At 50.1% G+C, this 15298-nt stretch overlaps 1 protein-coding gene and 1 non-coding gene across 2 annotated transcripts; both read right to left on the bottom strand.

Moving 5' to 3' along the window:
* Positions 1-5773: 5773 nt before the first annotated feature.
* TRNAN-GUU (transfer RNA asparagine (anticodon GUU)) lies at positions 5774-5846 on the bottom strand. The gene has a single exon. It is a non-coding gene; the product is annotated as a tRNA-Asn (tRNA).
* Positions 5847-8071: 2225 nt separating this feature from the next.
* On the bottom strand, positions 8072-15070 carry APOC1 (apolipoprotein C1). The gene is made up of 3 exons (XM_060258190.1): positions 14997-15070; positions 9830-9980; positions 8072-8374 (listed from the first exon to the last, which is right to left on the bottom strand). The coding sequence occupies exons 1-3, from the start codon at positions 15049-15051 to the stop codon at positions 8299-8301; spliced, it is 282 nt and encodes a 93-aa protein (XP_060114173.1). The 5' UTR covers positions 15052-15070; the 3' UTR covers positions 8072-8298.
* Between the last annotated feature and the right edge of the window lie 228 nt (positions 15071-15298).

The following is a 15298-nucleotide window of genomic DNA, read 5'->3' as shown; positions in this document are numbered from 1 at the left end:
GAATATACTGCTAAATAAAATATTGAATTTCTGGAATTGGAGGCTGGCTCGACGTGGATGCCCTTCCGGCTTTTTCCCCTGCTCTGCAATTTCACGTTACTCTTTTTGGTTGCTGAATCCCCAGGTGGGGGCAGGGGATCCCCAAGTGGTTTGGAGGCCCTCCCCCACTTCAGGGTTATCAGAAAGCGGGGGGAGGGAAGGAAATGTCTGCTGGAACTCTCTTATTCCCATGGAGACTGATTCCTGTTGGGTATAATGGAAAATTGATCTGTGAGTATCTGGGGCCTGGGGAGGGGGGGAACCTGTTTTTTGAGGTAGAGGCACAGCATCTGGTGCCTCTCCCCAAAATACCCTCCAAGTTTCAAAAGGATTGGACCAGGGGGTCCACTTCTATGAGCCCTCAAAGGAGATGCCCCTACCCTTCACTATTTCCAATGGAAGGAAGGCATTTAAAAGGAGTGTGGTCCTTTAAATGTGATAGCCAGAACTCCCTTGGGAGTCCAATCGTGCTTGTCACACCCTTGCTCCTGGCTCCACCCCCCAAAGTCTCCTGGCTCCACCCCCCAAAGTCTCCTTGCTCCACCCCCAAAGTCTCCTGACTCCACTCGCAAAGTCATCCGATATTTCTTGAATTGGACTTGGCAATGGTATCCATGCATGTCCTGCAGAATGAATCAGATTGAGATCTGAGACCAGTTTCGGAGAGGCTGGGGGGAAAGAAGCAGGGCTGTGGCTGCTTCGCTCTTGACTTTGGGAATCTGCTTCTTCCGGGGGGGCTGCACATCGGCCAGCTTCCCTCCAAAGCCTCATTAGGATTTGCAGGGCTTTTTTCTTTTTGAGCGCAGGGCTTTTTCTTTTTGAGCAGGAATACACAGGAATGCAGTTCCGGCTGGTCTGGTGTCAGGGGGTGTGGCCTGATATGCCAATGAGTTCCTGCCAGGCTCTTTCTACCAAAACGCCCCGGGTGAAACAATGGTGACGTCAGGGGGTGTGGCCTAATATGCATGAGAGTTCCTGCTGGGCTTTTTCAAAAGAAAGAAAGGAAGGAAGGAAGGAAGGAAGGAAGGAAGGAAGGAAGGAAGGAAGGAAGGAAGGAAGGGAAGGGAAGGGAAGGGAAGGGAAGGGAAGGGAAGGGAAGGGAAGGGAAGGGAAGGGAAAGGAAAGGAAAGGAAAGGAAAGGAAAGAAAGGAAAGGAAAGGAAAGGAAAGGAAAAGGAAAGGAAAGGAAAGGAAAGGAAAGGAAAGGAAAGAAAAGAAAAGAAAAGAAAAGAAAAGAAAAGAAAAGAAAAGAAAAGAAGTTTTGGAAATAAATAGATTTCCACAAAGGCATCGTTAAAAACTGGCAGCCTTTTAGGTTTTCCAGCTATAAAGGGAGTGTTCTGGGGACCGGTGAAAAGAGAACCTCTCTGCTGGGCTCCTAGAGTTGCCAATCCCCAGGTGACCAGGGGAATCAGGGTCATCAAAAACCCGGTGTGGGGGGGGTAATGTCTGCTGAGCACTCCATTATTCCCTATGGAAACCGATTCCCAAAGGGTAATAGAGAATAATCCATGGGTATCGGGGTCTCCGAGGGGGCAATTTTCGAGATAGAAACACCAAATTTTCAGCATAGCATCCAGTGCCTCTCCACAAAATACCCCCCAAGTTTCAAAAAGATTGAGCCAGGGGGTCCAGTTTTATGAGCCCCCAGAGAAGGTGCCCCTATCCTTCATTATTTCAAATGGATAGAAGGCATTTAAAAGGTGTGCGGTCCCTTTAAATGTGATGGCCAGAACTCCCTTTGCACTTCAGTTATGCTTGCCGCAACCTTGCTGCTAGCTCCACCCCATATTCTCCTGGCTCCACCCCCAAAGTCCCCAGATAGTTCTTGAATTGGACTTGGCAACCCTGTGGGCTTCCATTGCAGAAGCGGTCACTTCCCCAAGTACCACACCCAGAGCCTTTTTTTGTAGTAGGAACTCCTTTGCATATTAGACCAACCCCCCCTGATGTAGCCAATCCTCGTGGAGCTTACAGTAGGCCCTGTACGAAGAGCCCTCTAAGCTCCAGGAGGATTGGCTACATCAGGGGGGCGTGGCCTGATATGCAAAGGAGCTCCTGCTCAAAAAAAAAAAAAGCCCGGGCCATACCTCTCCTGACCAGCCTTTTTCTACGCTGAGAAGAGAGGCCTCCAGGCGCCCTGTCATCCTCCTGACCCCGTCAGAGATGGACTCTGAACTTCTGTTTGTTTGGGGAAAGAATTAGAGCCAACGGTGCATTTTCAGTGGCGAGGATTTTCCCTCCAGCCAGAGACTTTAAGCTTGTTACATCTGTGCCATCAGGATGCAGAGAGCTCGGCATCTCCAGATGTGGGGGGAGCAGCAACACCTGGGCCTCAAAGCTGCCTGCCACCAGCATTCCCAGTTTGGTGTAGTGGTTAAGCGTGCGGACTCTTATCTGGGAGAACCGGGTTTGATTCCCCACTCCTCCACTTGCACCTGCTGGAATGGCCTTGGGTCAGCCATAGCTCTGGCAGGAGTTGTCCTTGAAAGGGCACCTGCTGTGAGAGCCCTCTCAGCCCCACCCACCTCACAGGGTGTCTGTTGTGAGTAGAGAAGATATAGGAGATTGTGAGCCGCTCTGAGTTTCTGATTCAGAGAGAAGGGTGGGGTATAAATCTGCAGTCTTCTTCCACTTCTTCTCAGCCCCACCCACCTCACAGGGTGTCTGTTGTGAGGGGAGAAGATATAAGAGATTGTGAGCCCCTCTGAGCCTCTGATTCAGGGAGAAGGGCGGGGTATAAATCTGCAGTCTTCTTCTTCCCTCTAAACTGAGTTAGCTTTGGAGGCCCTCCCCCCACTTCTGCATCATCAGAAAGCAGGGCGAGGGGGGGAGAGGGAAATGTCTGCTGGGCACTCCATTGTTCCCTATGGAGACCCATTCCCATAGGAGATAATGGAGAATTGATCCACAATAATCTGGGCCTCCGGATGGGGCTGTTTTTTTGAGGCAGAGGCACCAAATTTGCAGCATAGCATCTGGTGCTTCTCCTCAAAACACACCCCAAGTTTCAAAAGGATTGGACCAGGGGATCCAGTTCTATGAGCCCCAAAGAAGATATCCATATCCTTCATTATTTCCAACGGAGGGAAGGCATTTAAAAGGTGTGTGGCCACTTTAAATTAGAGCCAGTGTGATGTAGTGGTTAAGGGTGCGGACTCTTATCTGGGAGAACTGGGTTTGATTCCCCACTCCTCCACTTGCAGCTGCTGGAATGACCTGCTCTTGCAGGAGTTATCCTTGAAAGGGCAGCTGCTGTGAGAGCCCTCTCAGCCCACCCACCTCACAGGGTATCTGTTGTGGGGGGAGAAGATATAGGTGATTGTAAGCCGCTTTGGGTCTCTGATTCAGAGAGAAGGAAATGGAAAGGTCCCCTGTGCAAGCACCAGTCGTTTCCAACTCTGGGGTGACGTTACTTTCACAACGTTTCCACGGCAGACTTTTTACGGGGTGGTTTGCTACTGCCTTCCCCAGTCATCCACACTCCCCCCCACCCCAGCAAGCTGGGGACTCATTTTACCAACCTCAGAAGGATGGAAGGCTGAGTCAACCTCGAGCCGGCTACCTGAAAACCCAGCTTCCGCTGGGGATCGAACTCAGGTCATGAGCAGAGTTTAGAACTGCAGGACTGCAGCTTTAACACTCTGTGCCACGGGGCTCTTTCAGAGAGAAGGGCGGGGTATAAATCTGCAGTCTTCTTCTTCTAAATGTGATGTCCAGAACTCCTTTCAGAGTTCAATCATGCTTGTCACACTCTCGCTCCTGGCTCCACCCCCAAAGTCCCAGATATTCCTTGAGTCATGCTCTTGTTATGGAGCTGAGGTCCATCAGTGGCTATTAGACACAGTGTTGTTGGAACTCTCTATCTGGGGTAAGTGACACTCTGTATTCTTGGTGCTTGGGGGGGCACAGAGGGAGGGCATTCTAATGTCCTGGCCCCACTGATGGACCTCCTGATGGTGCCTGGTTTTTTGGCCACTGTGTGACTCAGAGTGTTGGACTGGATGGGCCATTGGCCTGATCCAACATGGCTTCTCTGTCTGGGGCAGTGATACTCTGTATTCTTGGTGCTTGGGGGGGCAAAGTGGCAGGGCTTCTAGCCCCACTGGTGGACCTGCTGATGGCACCTGGTTTTTTTGGTCACTATGTGACACGGAGTATTGGACTGGATGGGCCATTGGCCTGATCCAACAGGGCTTCTCTTATGTGACACAGAGTGTTGGACTGGATGGGCTATTGGCCTGATCCAACGTGGCCTCTCTTATGTTCTTCTGTGACACAGAGTGTTGGACTGGATGGGCCATTGGCCTGATCCAACGTGGTTTCTTTTATGTTCTTATGTGACACGGAGTGTTGGACTGGATGGGCTACTGGCCTGATCCAACGTGGCTTCTTTTACATTCTTAGGTTCTTCCTTGAAGGAGCCAAGAATTCTTTCTGTCCCTTTGGGGGTTTCTCTCTCTCTCTCTCTCTCTCTTAATGCTGGTGTGAGCTTTTTGATTGCTGCAATGCGCTCCAAGATGTCGTGACCGGGGACGTCATAGGTCCAAAGGCCTATTTATTCTGGGATCCCGGCTTACAAGCCGCCAAGGTTGGGCGAGACAAAGATGGTTTGCTCACACCTGATGCAATATTTGCTCAGGGTCACTGGTCAAGCCGCGGCCCTTTGTGGAGGAGTGGCCAAAAAGGAAAATGTTTGCCGAGGAAATGGACACCAGGAGAGGGAGAAATGGATCGCTCTGCTGCATCTTTAGAACTGGGATCCACAAGGAGCGTGTCTTTTTAGGGTTGCCAATCCCCAGATGGGGGTAGGGGATCCCCCGGTTTGGAGGCCCTCCCCCCACTTCAGGGTCATCAGAAAGCAGGGGGAGGGGAGGGAAATGTCTGCTGGGAACTCTATTATTCCCTTATTCTCATAGGAAATAATGGAGGATTGATCCATGGTTATCTGAGGCTCTGGCGAGGCAGTTTTTTTAGGTAGAGGCACCAAATTTTCAGTATAGCATCCGGTGCCTCTCCCCGAAATACCCCCTAAGTTCCAAAAATATTGGATCAGGGGGTCCAACTCTATAAACCCCCAAAGAAGGTGCCCCTGTCCTTCATTCTTTCCTATGGAAAGAAGGCATTTAAAAAGGTGTATGGTCCCTTTAAATGTGATGGCCAGTACTCCCTTTGGAGTTCAATTACGCTTGTCCCAACCTTACTCCTGGTTCCACCCCCACCCCCAATATCTCCTGGCTCCATCCCCAAAGTCCCCAGATATTTCTTGAATTGGAGTAGGCAACCTTCATTCCTTTAGAGATGCCTTTCAGCCCTGGCTAGGGTTGGTACCTCTGGGTTGGGGAATTCCTGGAAATGAGGGGTGTAGGAGCCTGGCGGGGGTGAACTCTGGGGATTTGAGGGACCTCAACTGGGTGTAATGAACATATGAAGCTGCCTTATTCTGAATCAAACCAGGGGTGGAATTCTAGCAGGAGCTCCTTTGCATATTAGGCCACACAGCCCTGATGTAGCCAATCCTCCAAGAGCTTAGAAGGCTCTTTTTTGTAAGCTCTTGGAGGATTGGCTATATCAGGGCTGTGTGGCCTAATATGCAGAGGAGCTCCTGCTAGAATGTCACCCCTGAATCAGACCCTGGGTCCATCAAAGTCAGTATTGTCTACTCAGACTGGCAGCGGCTCTCCAGGGTCTCAAGCTGAGATTTTTCATGCCTATTTGCCTGGACCCTTTTTAGTTGGAGATGCCAGGGATTGAACCTGGGACCTTCTGCTTAACAAGCAGATGCTCTACCACTGAGCCACCATCCCCCCCCCCTAATGCCATAGAGCCCACCCTCCAAAGTAGCCACTCCCTCCAGGGGGACTGACTATCATCTGGGGCTCAATTTTAATAGCAGTAAATCTCCAGGTATCACCTGGAGATCGACAAACCTAGCCCTTCCTTCCTTCACTCCCTCCCTCTCTCCCTTCCTCCTTTCCTTTCCTCCTTCCCTCCCTTCCCTGCTTCCCTCCCTCCCTTCCAGAGTCAGTTTGGTATAATGGTTAACAGAGCTGTTGTAGAAGAAGCCGAACAGGAATCCATGCCCCTTGGCATTACCAATGTTTCACACAGGGCTTTTCTGTAGAATAAACTCAGCAAGGACTCGTTTACATATTAGGCCACACCCCCTGATGCCAAGCCAGCCTCAACTGCGTTCCTGCTCAAAAAAAGTCCTGGTGGTTAAATGTGCAGACTCTTATCTGGGAGAACTGGGTTTGATTCCCTGCTCCTCCACTTGCAGCTGCTGGAAGGGCTTTGGGTCAGCCATAGCTCTCACAGAACTGTCCTTGAAAGGGCAGCTTCTGGGAGAGCTCTCTCAGTCCCACCCACCTCGCAGGGTGTCTGTTGTGGGAGAGGAAGGTAAAGGAGATTGTGACTGCTCTGAGACTCTGTCCTTGAAAGGGCAGCTTCTGAGAGAACTCTCTCAGCCTCATCCACCTTGTAGGGTGTCTGTTGTGGGGAAGGAAGGTAAAAGGAGATTGTAAGCTGCTCTGAGATTCAGAATGAAGGGTGGGATATAAATCCAATTCCTCCTCCTCCTCTCTGCTTGCCTGCCAGCCATAAATTCTTATCCAAAAGTTGTCAACTGACTAAAAATAACCTACCAAGGCTTGTTTCTGTGCCTAGAATATCTGCACCAAGGCTATGGGGAAACTTTCTACATCCTACTCTTATCTGGGAGAACCGGGTTTGATTCCCCGCTCCTCCACTTGCACCTGCTGGAATGGACTTGGGTCAGCCATAGCTCTGGCAGAGGTTGTCCTTGAAAGGGCAGACTCTTATCTGGGAGAACCGGGTTTGATTCCCCGCTCCTCCACTTGCACCTGCTGGAATGGACTTGGGTCAGCCATAGCTCTGGCAGAGGTTGTCCTTGAAAGGGCAGCTGCTGTGAGAGCTCTCTCAGCCCCACCCACCTCACAGGGTGTCTGTTGTGGGGGGAGAATTGTAAGAGATTGTAAGCCACTCTGAGTCTCTGATTTAGAGAGAAGGGCGAGGTATAAATCTGCAATTGTAGGAGATTGTAAGCCACTCTGAGTCTCTGATTCAGAGAGAAGGGCGAGGTATAAATCTGCAATCTTCTTCTTCCTTTGCATTTTAGGCCACACCCCCTGATGCCACCATTGTTTCACACAGGGCTTGTTATAGAAAAAGCCCAAGAGGAAGTCATTTGCATATTAGGCCACACCCCCTGATGCCAAGACAGCCCGAACTGCATTCTTGTGCGTCCCTGCTAAAAAAAAAAGCCCTGGTATTAAATAATTAATTGTTATAGGTTGCCAAGTCGAGATTGAGAAATTCTTAGTTGGGGGTGAGATTTGGGGAGTGCGGGGCTTGGGGACATGAGGGACCTCAGTGGGTTATAAAGCCACAGACTCCACCCTCTAAAGAAGCCATTTTCTCTCAGGAGACTGATCTTGGTTGTCTGGAGATCAGTTGTAATTCCAAGAGAACACCAGACCTCAGCTGGAGGTTGGCAACCCCACATGCAGATCTCTTTTTTTTTTTTTGTAAGGAGAAAAGAAAGGAGGAAGAGGGATGCATTGTGGGAAATGGCGGGGGGGGGGGGAGAAATGGGTCCAGTAGGAAATGAGTGAGGGGAATCAGTCCAAGCAAACAGGCTTGAAGTTTCACTGTGTGAAAAAAACCTAGAAACATCCTTTGCTGTAGTTTACAAACGTGAAAGTTTTAAAAATCACATTAAAAGGGTTTTAAAAATGAAAAAAGGAATTGTGCTGCTTTTCTAGCATCTTTTTGTAATTGTTTCTTTTAAAAGCCACCCTGGGGAGGGGGAATTTCAGTGGGGTACCATGTCACCTTCCAAAATGGCTATCTTCTCCAGGGGAACGAATTTCTGTCACCTACAGATCAGTTATAATTCCAGAAGAACTCCAGCCACCACCTGTAAGTTGGCAACCCTACACCCATCCCCCTCATAACCTCCCCCCCCACACACACACATTCAATTCTCAGAAGAAAATCCCCAAATCATTCGATTTCTTTTCACCAGGAAGGCTTTATTGGCATCTGATAAATGCAGGCAATAAAAACATAACAAAAGTAGAAAACAAAGCGGCAGTCGAGAGAGGCGGGCAGACTACAGGGGCCCCCACAGACTCTGCAGGGTGGTCGTTGTGGCAATTTCTTTCCAGTCAGAGACACGCCTGGGGGGAGATGGAAGAGGGGGGAAATACACCTTCCCTGTCAGTTCAGAAGAGCGCCTCTAATCAGTTTCCCTAGGGTTGAAGGTGGTCCGGAATTTCTCCCTCAGCTTCTGGAAATTCTCCGAAAACCAGTTCCTGTAAACGGGAAGACAATATTGAAAGACCCCCCGGTTGACCCCGCCACACAAAGGTCTCGTGTCCAAGAAGGGTGCCAACTCTGGGCTGGGAAATTCCTGGAGCTGGGTTGGCCCTGGTCCATATGGGGAAGGGAGACCTCCAGAGAATACCCAGTTCGTAACACAGAGACAGGCAATTGCAAACCACCTCTGAACATCTCTTGCCTTAAGAACCTACAGGGTTGCCGCAAGTCAGCTGTGATGTGATGGTGCTTTATAGGGTTGCCAATTCCAATTCAAGAACTATCTGGGGACTTTGGGGGTGGAGCCAGGAGACTTTGGGGTGGAGCTAGGAGCAAGGGTGTGACAAGCATAATTGAACTCCAAAAGGAGCTCTGGTCATCACATTTAAAGGGACCGCACACCTTTTAAATGCCTTCCCTCCGTTGGAAATAATAAAGCATAGGGGCACCTTCTTTTGTGGCTCATAGAATTGGACCCCCTAGTCCAATCCTTTTGAAACTTGAAAGGTATTTTGGGGAGAGGCACCGGATGCTATGCTGAAAATTTGGTGCCGCTACCTCAAAAAACAGCCCCTCCCCCAGAGGCCCAGATACCTGTGAATCAATTCTCCATTATACCCTATAGGAATCGGTCTCTATAGGGAATAATGGAGCGCCCACCAGACATTTCCCTCCCCCCTCACTTTCTGATGACCCTGAAGCGGAGGGAGGGCCTTCAAACCAGGGGATCCCCTGCTGTCACCTGGGGATTGGCAACCGTAGCACTTTATAGACGCTGCTTTTCTGGTCAAGCAGGAGGAGCCTGACCCCTGCTGGCAGAACTGGGAAACTGCAATCACTCCCAGGAGACTTAAGAAAACGCCTTTTGGGGATCCCAACCCCAGAGTAGAATTTTGCCAGTATGCACGCATACAGGCTTCAGGCCTCGATGCGAATCGCTTTGAATGCACCGTCATTTTCCCCAGCAGAGCATATTTTTTTTTAAAAAAAGGAACAACTCCCCACGGCACACCGTAATCATTAATTGTCACGGTCTGGAACGTCCCTCAAGCAGCCAAGCCTTTACCGGCTTGTCCTCCGCCCGTCCCTGCTGAGTGGTTATTATGGGCCCCTAAGGAACCAGCCAAGAATCCCGTGGCGCAGAGTGGTAAAGCTGCAGTACTGCAGTCTGAGCTCTCTGCTCACGACCTGAGTTCGATCCCGGCAGAAGCTGGGTTCAGGTAGCCGGCTCAAGGTTGACTCAGCCTTCCATCCTTCCGAGGTGGGTCAAATGAGTCCCCAGCTTGCTGGGGGGGGTGGAAGTGTAGATGACCGGGGAAGGCCAGGGCAAACCACCCCGTAGAAAAGTCTGCCGTGAAAACGTTGTGATGCGACGTCACCCCAGAGTCGGTAACAACTGGTGCTTGCACAGGGGACTACCTTTACCTTTAAGGAACTAGGCAGATATTCACCTGGTCTTGTTGCTGATTTTGCTGTTGTGCAGGTCGTTGAGAGCTCCTTTGGCTTTCTCTCCGAAATTGTCGAAGAACGTCTTGACATCTTCTTGGAACCTCTCGAACTTTTTGGACAAGGTGGGCTCTGTCACGGAAACCTCTGCGGACTCTTGAATATGGCAAGAAGAAAGACAAAGAAAACCCATTGAGAAAAAGACCCTGGGGCTTAAATGCCAGAAACTCACACATCTAGGCCATTTGCAATGGAGGGGAGGTATGAGCAAGCCACAGCAAGTCTATCTAAGTGCTTAGATCATCACCAGATGTTGACGTTAGCTATACTAGTCCAGGAAACAAATTCCAACAATAGTTGCATAATATATGTAAGTTTGGTGTAGTGATTAAGTGCACAGACTCTTGTCTGGCAGAACCGGGTTTGATTCCCCACTCCTCCACTTGCAGCTGCTGGAATGGGCTCGGGTCAGCCATACCTCTCGTAGGAGTTGTCCTTGATAGGGCAGCTGCTGTGAGAACCCTCTCATCCCCACCCACCTCACAGGCTGTTTGTTGTGAGGGAAGAAGATAAAGGGGATTGAAGGCCACTCTGAGACTCTGATTCAGAGAGAAGGGCAGGGTATAAATTTGCGGTCTTCTTCTTCTTCTTCTTTTCCATTAAGGCTATCCTAACACTAGGGTTGCCAATCCCCAGGTGGGGGCAGGGGATCCCCCAGTTTGGAGGCCCTCCCCCGCATCAGGGCCATCAGAAAGTGGGGGAGGAGGGAAATCTCTGCTGGGCACTCCATTATTCCCTATGGAGACCGATTCCCATAAGGTATAATGGAGAATTTATTTGCAGGTATCTGGGGCTCTGGGCGGAGGGCTGTTTTTTGAGGTAAAGGCACCAAATTTTCAAGGGCGTGACAAGCATAATTGAACTCCAAAGGGAATTCCGGCCATCACGTTTAAAAGGACCGCACACCTTTTAAATGCCTTCCCTCCATTGGAAATAATGAAGGATAGGGGCACCTTCTTTTGGGGCTCACAGCACTGGACATCCCATTCCAATCTCTTTGAAGCTTGGAGGATGTTTAGAGGAGAGGTACCAGATGCTATGCTGAAAATTGGGTGCCTCTGCCTCAAATAAAGCACCCTCCAGAGCCCCAGATACCCGTGGATCAATTCTCCATTATACCCTATGGGAATCAGTCTCTGTAGGGGATAATGGAGTGCCCAGCAGATATTTCCCTCCCCCTTCCCCTTTCTGATGACCCTGAAGTGGGGGGAGTTTGAAAACTAAAAAAAGAAAAAAGTGGGGGGGGGGTTTCCAAACCGGGGGATCCCCTGCCCCCAACTGGGGATTAAGCAACCAAAGAGAAATCACGGAAAGGTGGCAAAGGGAATACCAAAGGTTCCATGTAGCCAGCCTCAATAAACAAACAAAACTGTAGAACATTTATATATAATAAAGCAGAAAATTAAGCCTCATATAATATGAAATAAAGCCACAGATTAACATTGGCTATTAAGCCACAGGCGATGGAAAGTAAACCACATCACAGTAACAACAAAGGGAGCGTCACAATAATTCTTCAATAATGCTTCTTCGACAATTTGGAAATATCATTGGAAGATCTGTCTTCACGGTCCTTGGATTGGAAATCTGGATTTACCTCCTTCATTGGACTTTAACGGACTTTGAAGTTCCCTTCACAATGTGAAGTTCCCTTCTTTGTTATTATTCTGATGTGGTTTACTTTCCATTAAAGGTAAAGGTCGTCCCCTGTGCAAGCACCAGTCGTTTTCAACTCTGGGGTGACGTTGCTTTCACGTTTTCATGGCAGACTTTTTACGGGGTGGTTTGCCATTGCCTTCCCCAGTCATCTACACTTCCCCCACCCCCAGCAAGCTGGGGACTCATTTGACCGACCTCGGAAGGATGGAAGGCTGAGTCAACCTGGAGTCAGCTACCTGAACCCAGCTTCCACCGGGATCAAACTCAGGTCGTGAGCAGAGGGCTCCGACTGCAGTACTGCTGCTTTACCACTCTGCGCCACGGGGCAGCTCCTTACTTTCCATTACCTGTGGCTTCATTTCTAATGTTAATATGTGGCTTTATTTCATATGCTATGAGGCTTAATTTTCAACTTTATTACATGTCAATTTTCTACAGTTTGGTTTCTTTACTGAGGTTGGTTACACGGAACCTTGGGTCTTCCCCTTTCCCAACTCGGGATGGGCCACCCTAATGCCACACCACCCTAATGCCACACCCTAATGCCACCCTAATGCCATACACTAGTATGGCTTGAAGTTAAATGACCTGTCTGGGTATCCAAGTAAGGATCTCGCAGGTCTGACGCTTACTTTGAACCTGAGGGTTTGGGGGTTATTAAACAGACACACCTGCACACGTATCTCGCTAGACAACACACCCACATTGCGTACCCTGCAAGCCTCCGGAACGTTCCTTTGTTCGGGAAACTGCTCTTGGCAACCTTACACTTCACCCGCTAGCATCGGGACGCATTACTCATTATCTCCGCTCCGCTCTCCAGGTGAAAACTTCCTGGACCTGATGGGCGACTTCCGCCCACACAGGCTGCTGTGGAACCAGTAGAGACGGGAAACCAGTTCTGCTCAGGCAAAAGCTGCGAGCGTCTCTGGCTGCAAAAAAAGAAGTTCCCAAGACGGCGGCACCAGGGATGGGGCAGGGTGAGGCCTGCTCTGACATGTGGGGCTGGAAGGCGCTGCCGGAGGGGCTTGTTCTGGTTGGCAGGTGATAGAGCGGAGGAGAAGCACGTAATTTTTTGGTGTTTTGAAGCTTCTGTTTGTTTCCATCCCGCTTTTCTCTCCGTTTTCCTCAGGACAACGACCCTGTGAGGTAGGTAGGTCTGGTTGAGAGCTGGTGAGAGTCACCCACCTTGCTCCCATGGTAGAAGTGGAGATTCGAAAGGGGGCTGCCCAGGGTCCTAGGCCACCAATGCGCCCCACCGGCTCTAGCAGGGAAGTGTAGCAAGTTCGAGAGGCAACGATCCAGGGCAGACCGGCACAACTGGCCATGCACCAAGCAGAATGCAACCCATTCACTGAAGGCAGGCTACTGAATCTCAGCTTTTCGAGACCACCGAAGGGATGGGGGAGATTGCCCACTACCTGGACAGTTGCAGATGGTAGGATCACAAGCTGAGCAGCTAAGGTTGTCTGTAGATCATGGGGTTGCCAGTCTCCAGGCGAGACCTGGAGATCTCCCAGAATTACAATTTATCTCCAGATAACAGAAACCTGTTTCCCGGGGGGAAATGGCTGTTTTGGATGGGGGACTCTAGGGCATTAGATGCCATGGATGCCCCTTCTCAAACCCAACCCCCACCCCCATCTCCATGCCCAAATCTTCAGGCATTTCTCAGTACAGAGTTCTGGGGGATGAGCCTGGAGAAAACAGAATTTGAGAGGGGGGAGGGAGTTCAGCAGGGATCTGATGTCATCCAGGTAGCCAATTCCTCCAGGGGAACTGATCCCTGCAGGCTGGAGATCAGCCATAACCGCAGGAAAAACTCCAGGCACCACCTGGAGGTTGGCAACACTGTGGAGTTCTGATCTTCACCCACATTTTCATGCTCCCCACTCTCCTTTGTACAGGTCCGGCTTCAGGTTCATATGTTCTCCCCTAACTTCCCTCACTGGAGCCTCCTTCTCTCCTGCTTCCAGGTTAGGAAGGAAGAAGTTACAGAAGCGGGTACCAAAGATGCAGCTCAAAGGCCCCGTTCTTTTCCCAAGGAACAAGAGCAGACTTTTGGGGCATCTAGAAAATGTTCAGTATTCCGCAAAAGAGACTGGAGTTCCAGCTAAGAATCGTTTTGGGAAACAGCTTTTTTAAAGGTGGGAGAGATCAGGTTGTTTTCCCAGGAAGGAAATGGTCTCCTTTTGAAAACCAGTGTCCGACTGTTCCCTTTCCTCTAGCTTTATGGCCTCTTGAAGGGTATCTGGTCACCACAACTCAAAAAGGATATTATAGCATTGGACAAGGTGCAGAAAAGGGCAACTAAGGGGATGCAACACTAAGAAAAAAGAAGAAAGAAGAAGAAGGAGAAGGAGAAAGAGAAGGAGGAGAAGAAAGAGAAGAAAGAGAAGAAGAAAGAGGACAAGAAGAGGAAGACCGTAGATTTATACCCCGCCCTTCTCTCTGAATCAGAGTCTCAGAGCGGCCTACAATCTCCTCTATCTTCTTCCCCTACAACAAACACCCTGTGAGGTGGGTGGGGCTGAGAGAGCTCTCCCAGAAGCTGCCCTTTCAAGGACAAGACCTATGGCTGACCCAAGGCCATTCCAACAGCTGCCAGTGGAGGAGTGGGGAATCAAACCCGGTTTTCCCAGATAAGAGTCTGCACACTTCACCACTACGCTAAACTGAAGAAAGGCTAAAGAAAGTCGAGCTCTTTATCTTGGAGAAATGACAACTGAGGGGTGACATGATAGAGATTTACAAAACGGGACAGAGAAGGAAGAAAAATAAGTCCTTTTCTCCCTTTTTCACAACACAAGAACTCCTAGGCACTCAATGCAATTAATGAGCAGTAGGCTTAGAACAGATTAAGGGAAGTCCTTCTACACCCAGGGAGTAATGAACACACGGAATTCACGGCCGCAGGAAGTGGGGGCGGCTACAAGCCTAGACAGGTTCACGAGGGGATTGGAGAATCAGGTCCATCAGTGGCTATTAGCCTCAAGGTATAGTTGAAACCCTCTGTCTGGGGCAGTGATGCTCTGTATTCTTGATGCTTTGTGAAGGCAACAGTGGGAAGGCTTCTGGCCCCACTGGTGGACCTCCTGGGTTTTGGCACAGAGCATTGGACTGGACGGGCCATCGGCCTGTTCCAGCATGGCTTCTCTTATGTCCTTATATGGAGCAGAGGTTCATTAGCGGCTGTTTGCCACAAGGTCTACATGGAACACTCTGCAGCAGAGATGCTCTGTATTCTTGGCATTTGGGGGGGCCACAGTGCGAGGACTTCTGGAGTTCTGGCCCCCATGAGTGGACCTCCTGATGGCACCCGCACAGAGCATTGGACCGGATGGGCCACTGGCCTGTTCCAGCACGGCTTCTCTTATGTTCTTGAGTAAGCGGCAGTTTTGCTTTTGCTGGGCGTTTGCCAGCATCAGATAACCACAGTGCCCTCGCTCTTACCTGTCACGACAGACAAAGCCACTAGAACCACAGCGATGGAGATGGCGAGCTGCATGACGTCCGGCGGATCTGGGGAGTCCCTGGCGGAGTAAACAAGGGCAGAGAATAGGTCACCGTGGCTTGGCATAGAAGAGTCATCTTTGGCCTCACTAGTGGGGCGTTTTAGAATGTTCAAGCCCCCTTCTTGACCCAGCGAAGGGGGCTCGGTCTCTTGAAAGCTCAGCCCCCTCCCCAAAATCCTGTTAGCCTCAGAGGTGCTTCCGGACTTGCAATCTAGCTGTCCTATTGCGCGGCAGCCAGGC

The sequence above is a fragment of the Heteronotia binoei genome, chromosome 17 (genome assembly GCF_032191835.1).
Source record: "Heteronotia binoei isolate CCM8104 ecotype False Entrance Well chromosome 17, APGP_CSIRO_Hbin_v1, whole genome shotgun sequence".
Lineage (NCBI taxonomy): Eukaryota > Metazoa > Chordata > Lepidosauria > Squamata > Gekkonidae > Heteronotia > Heteronotia binoei.
Note: the sequence above shows the minus strand (reverse complement) of the source record. Positions and strands in the feature narration are given on the sequence as shown.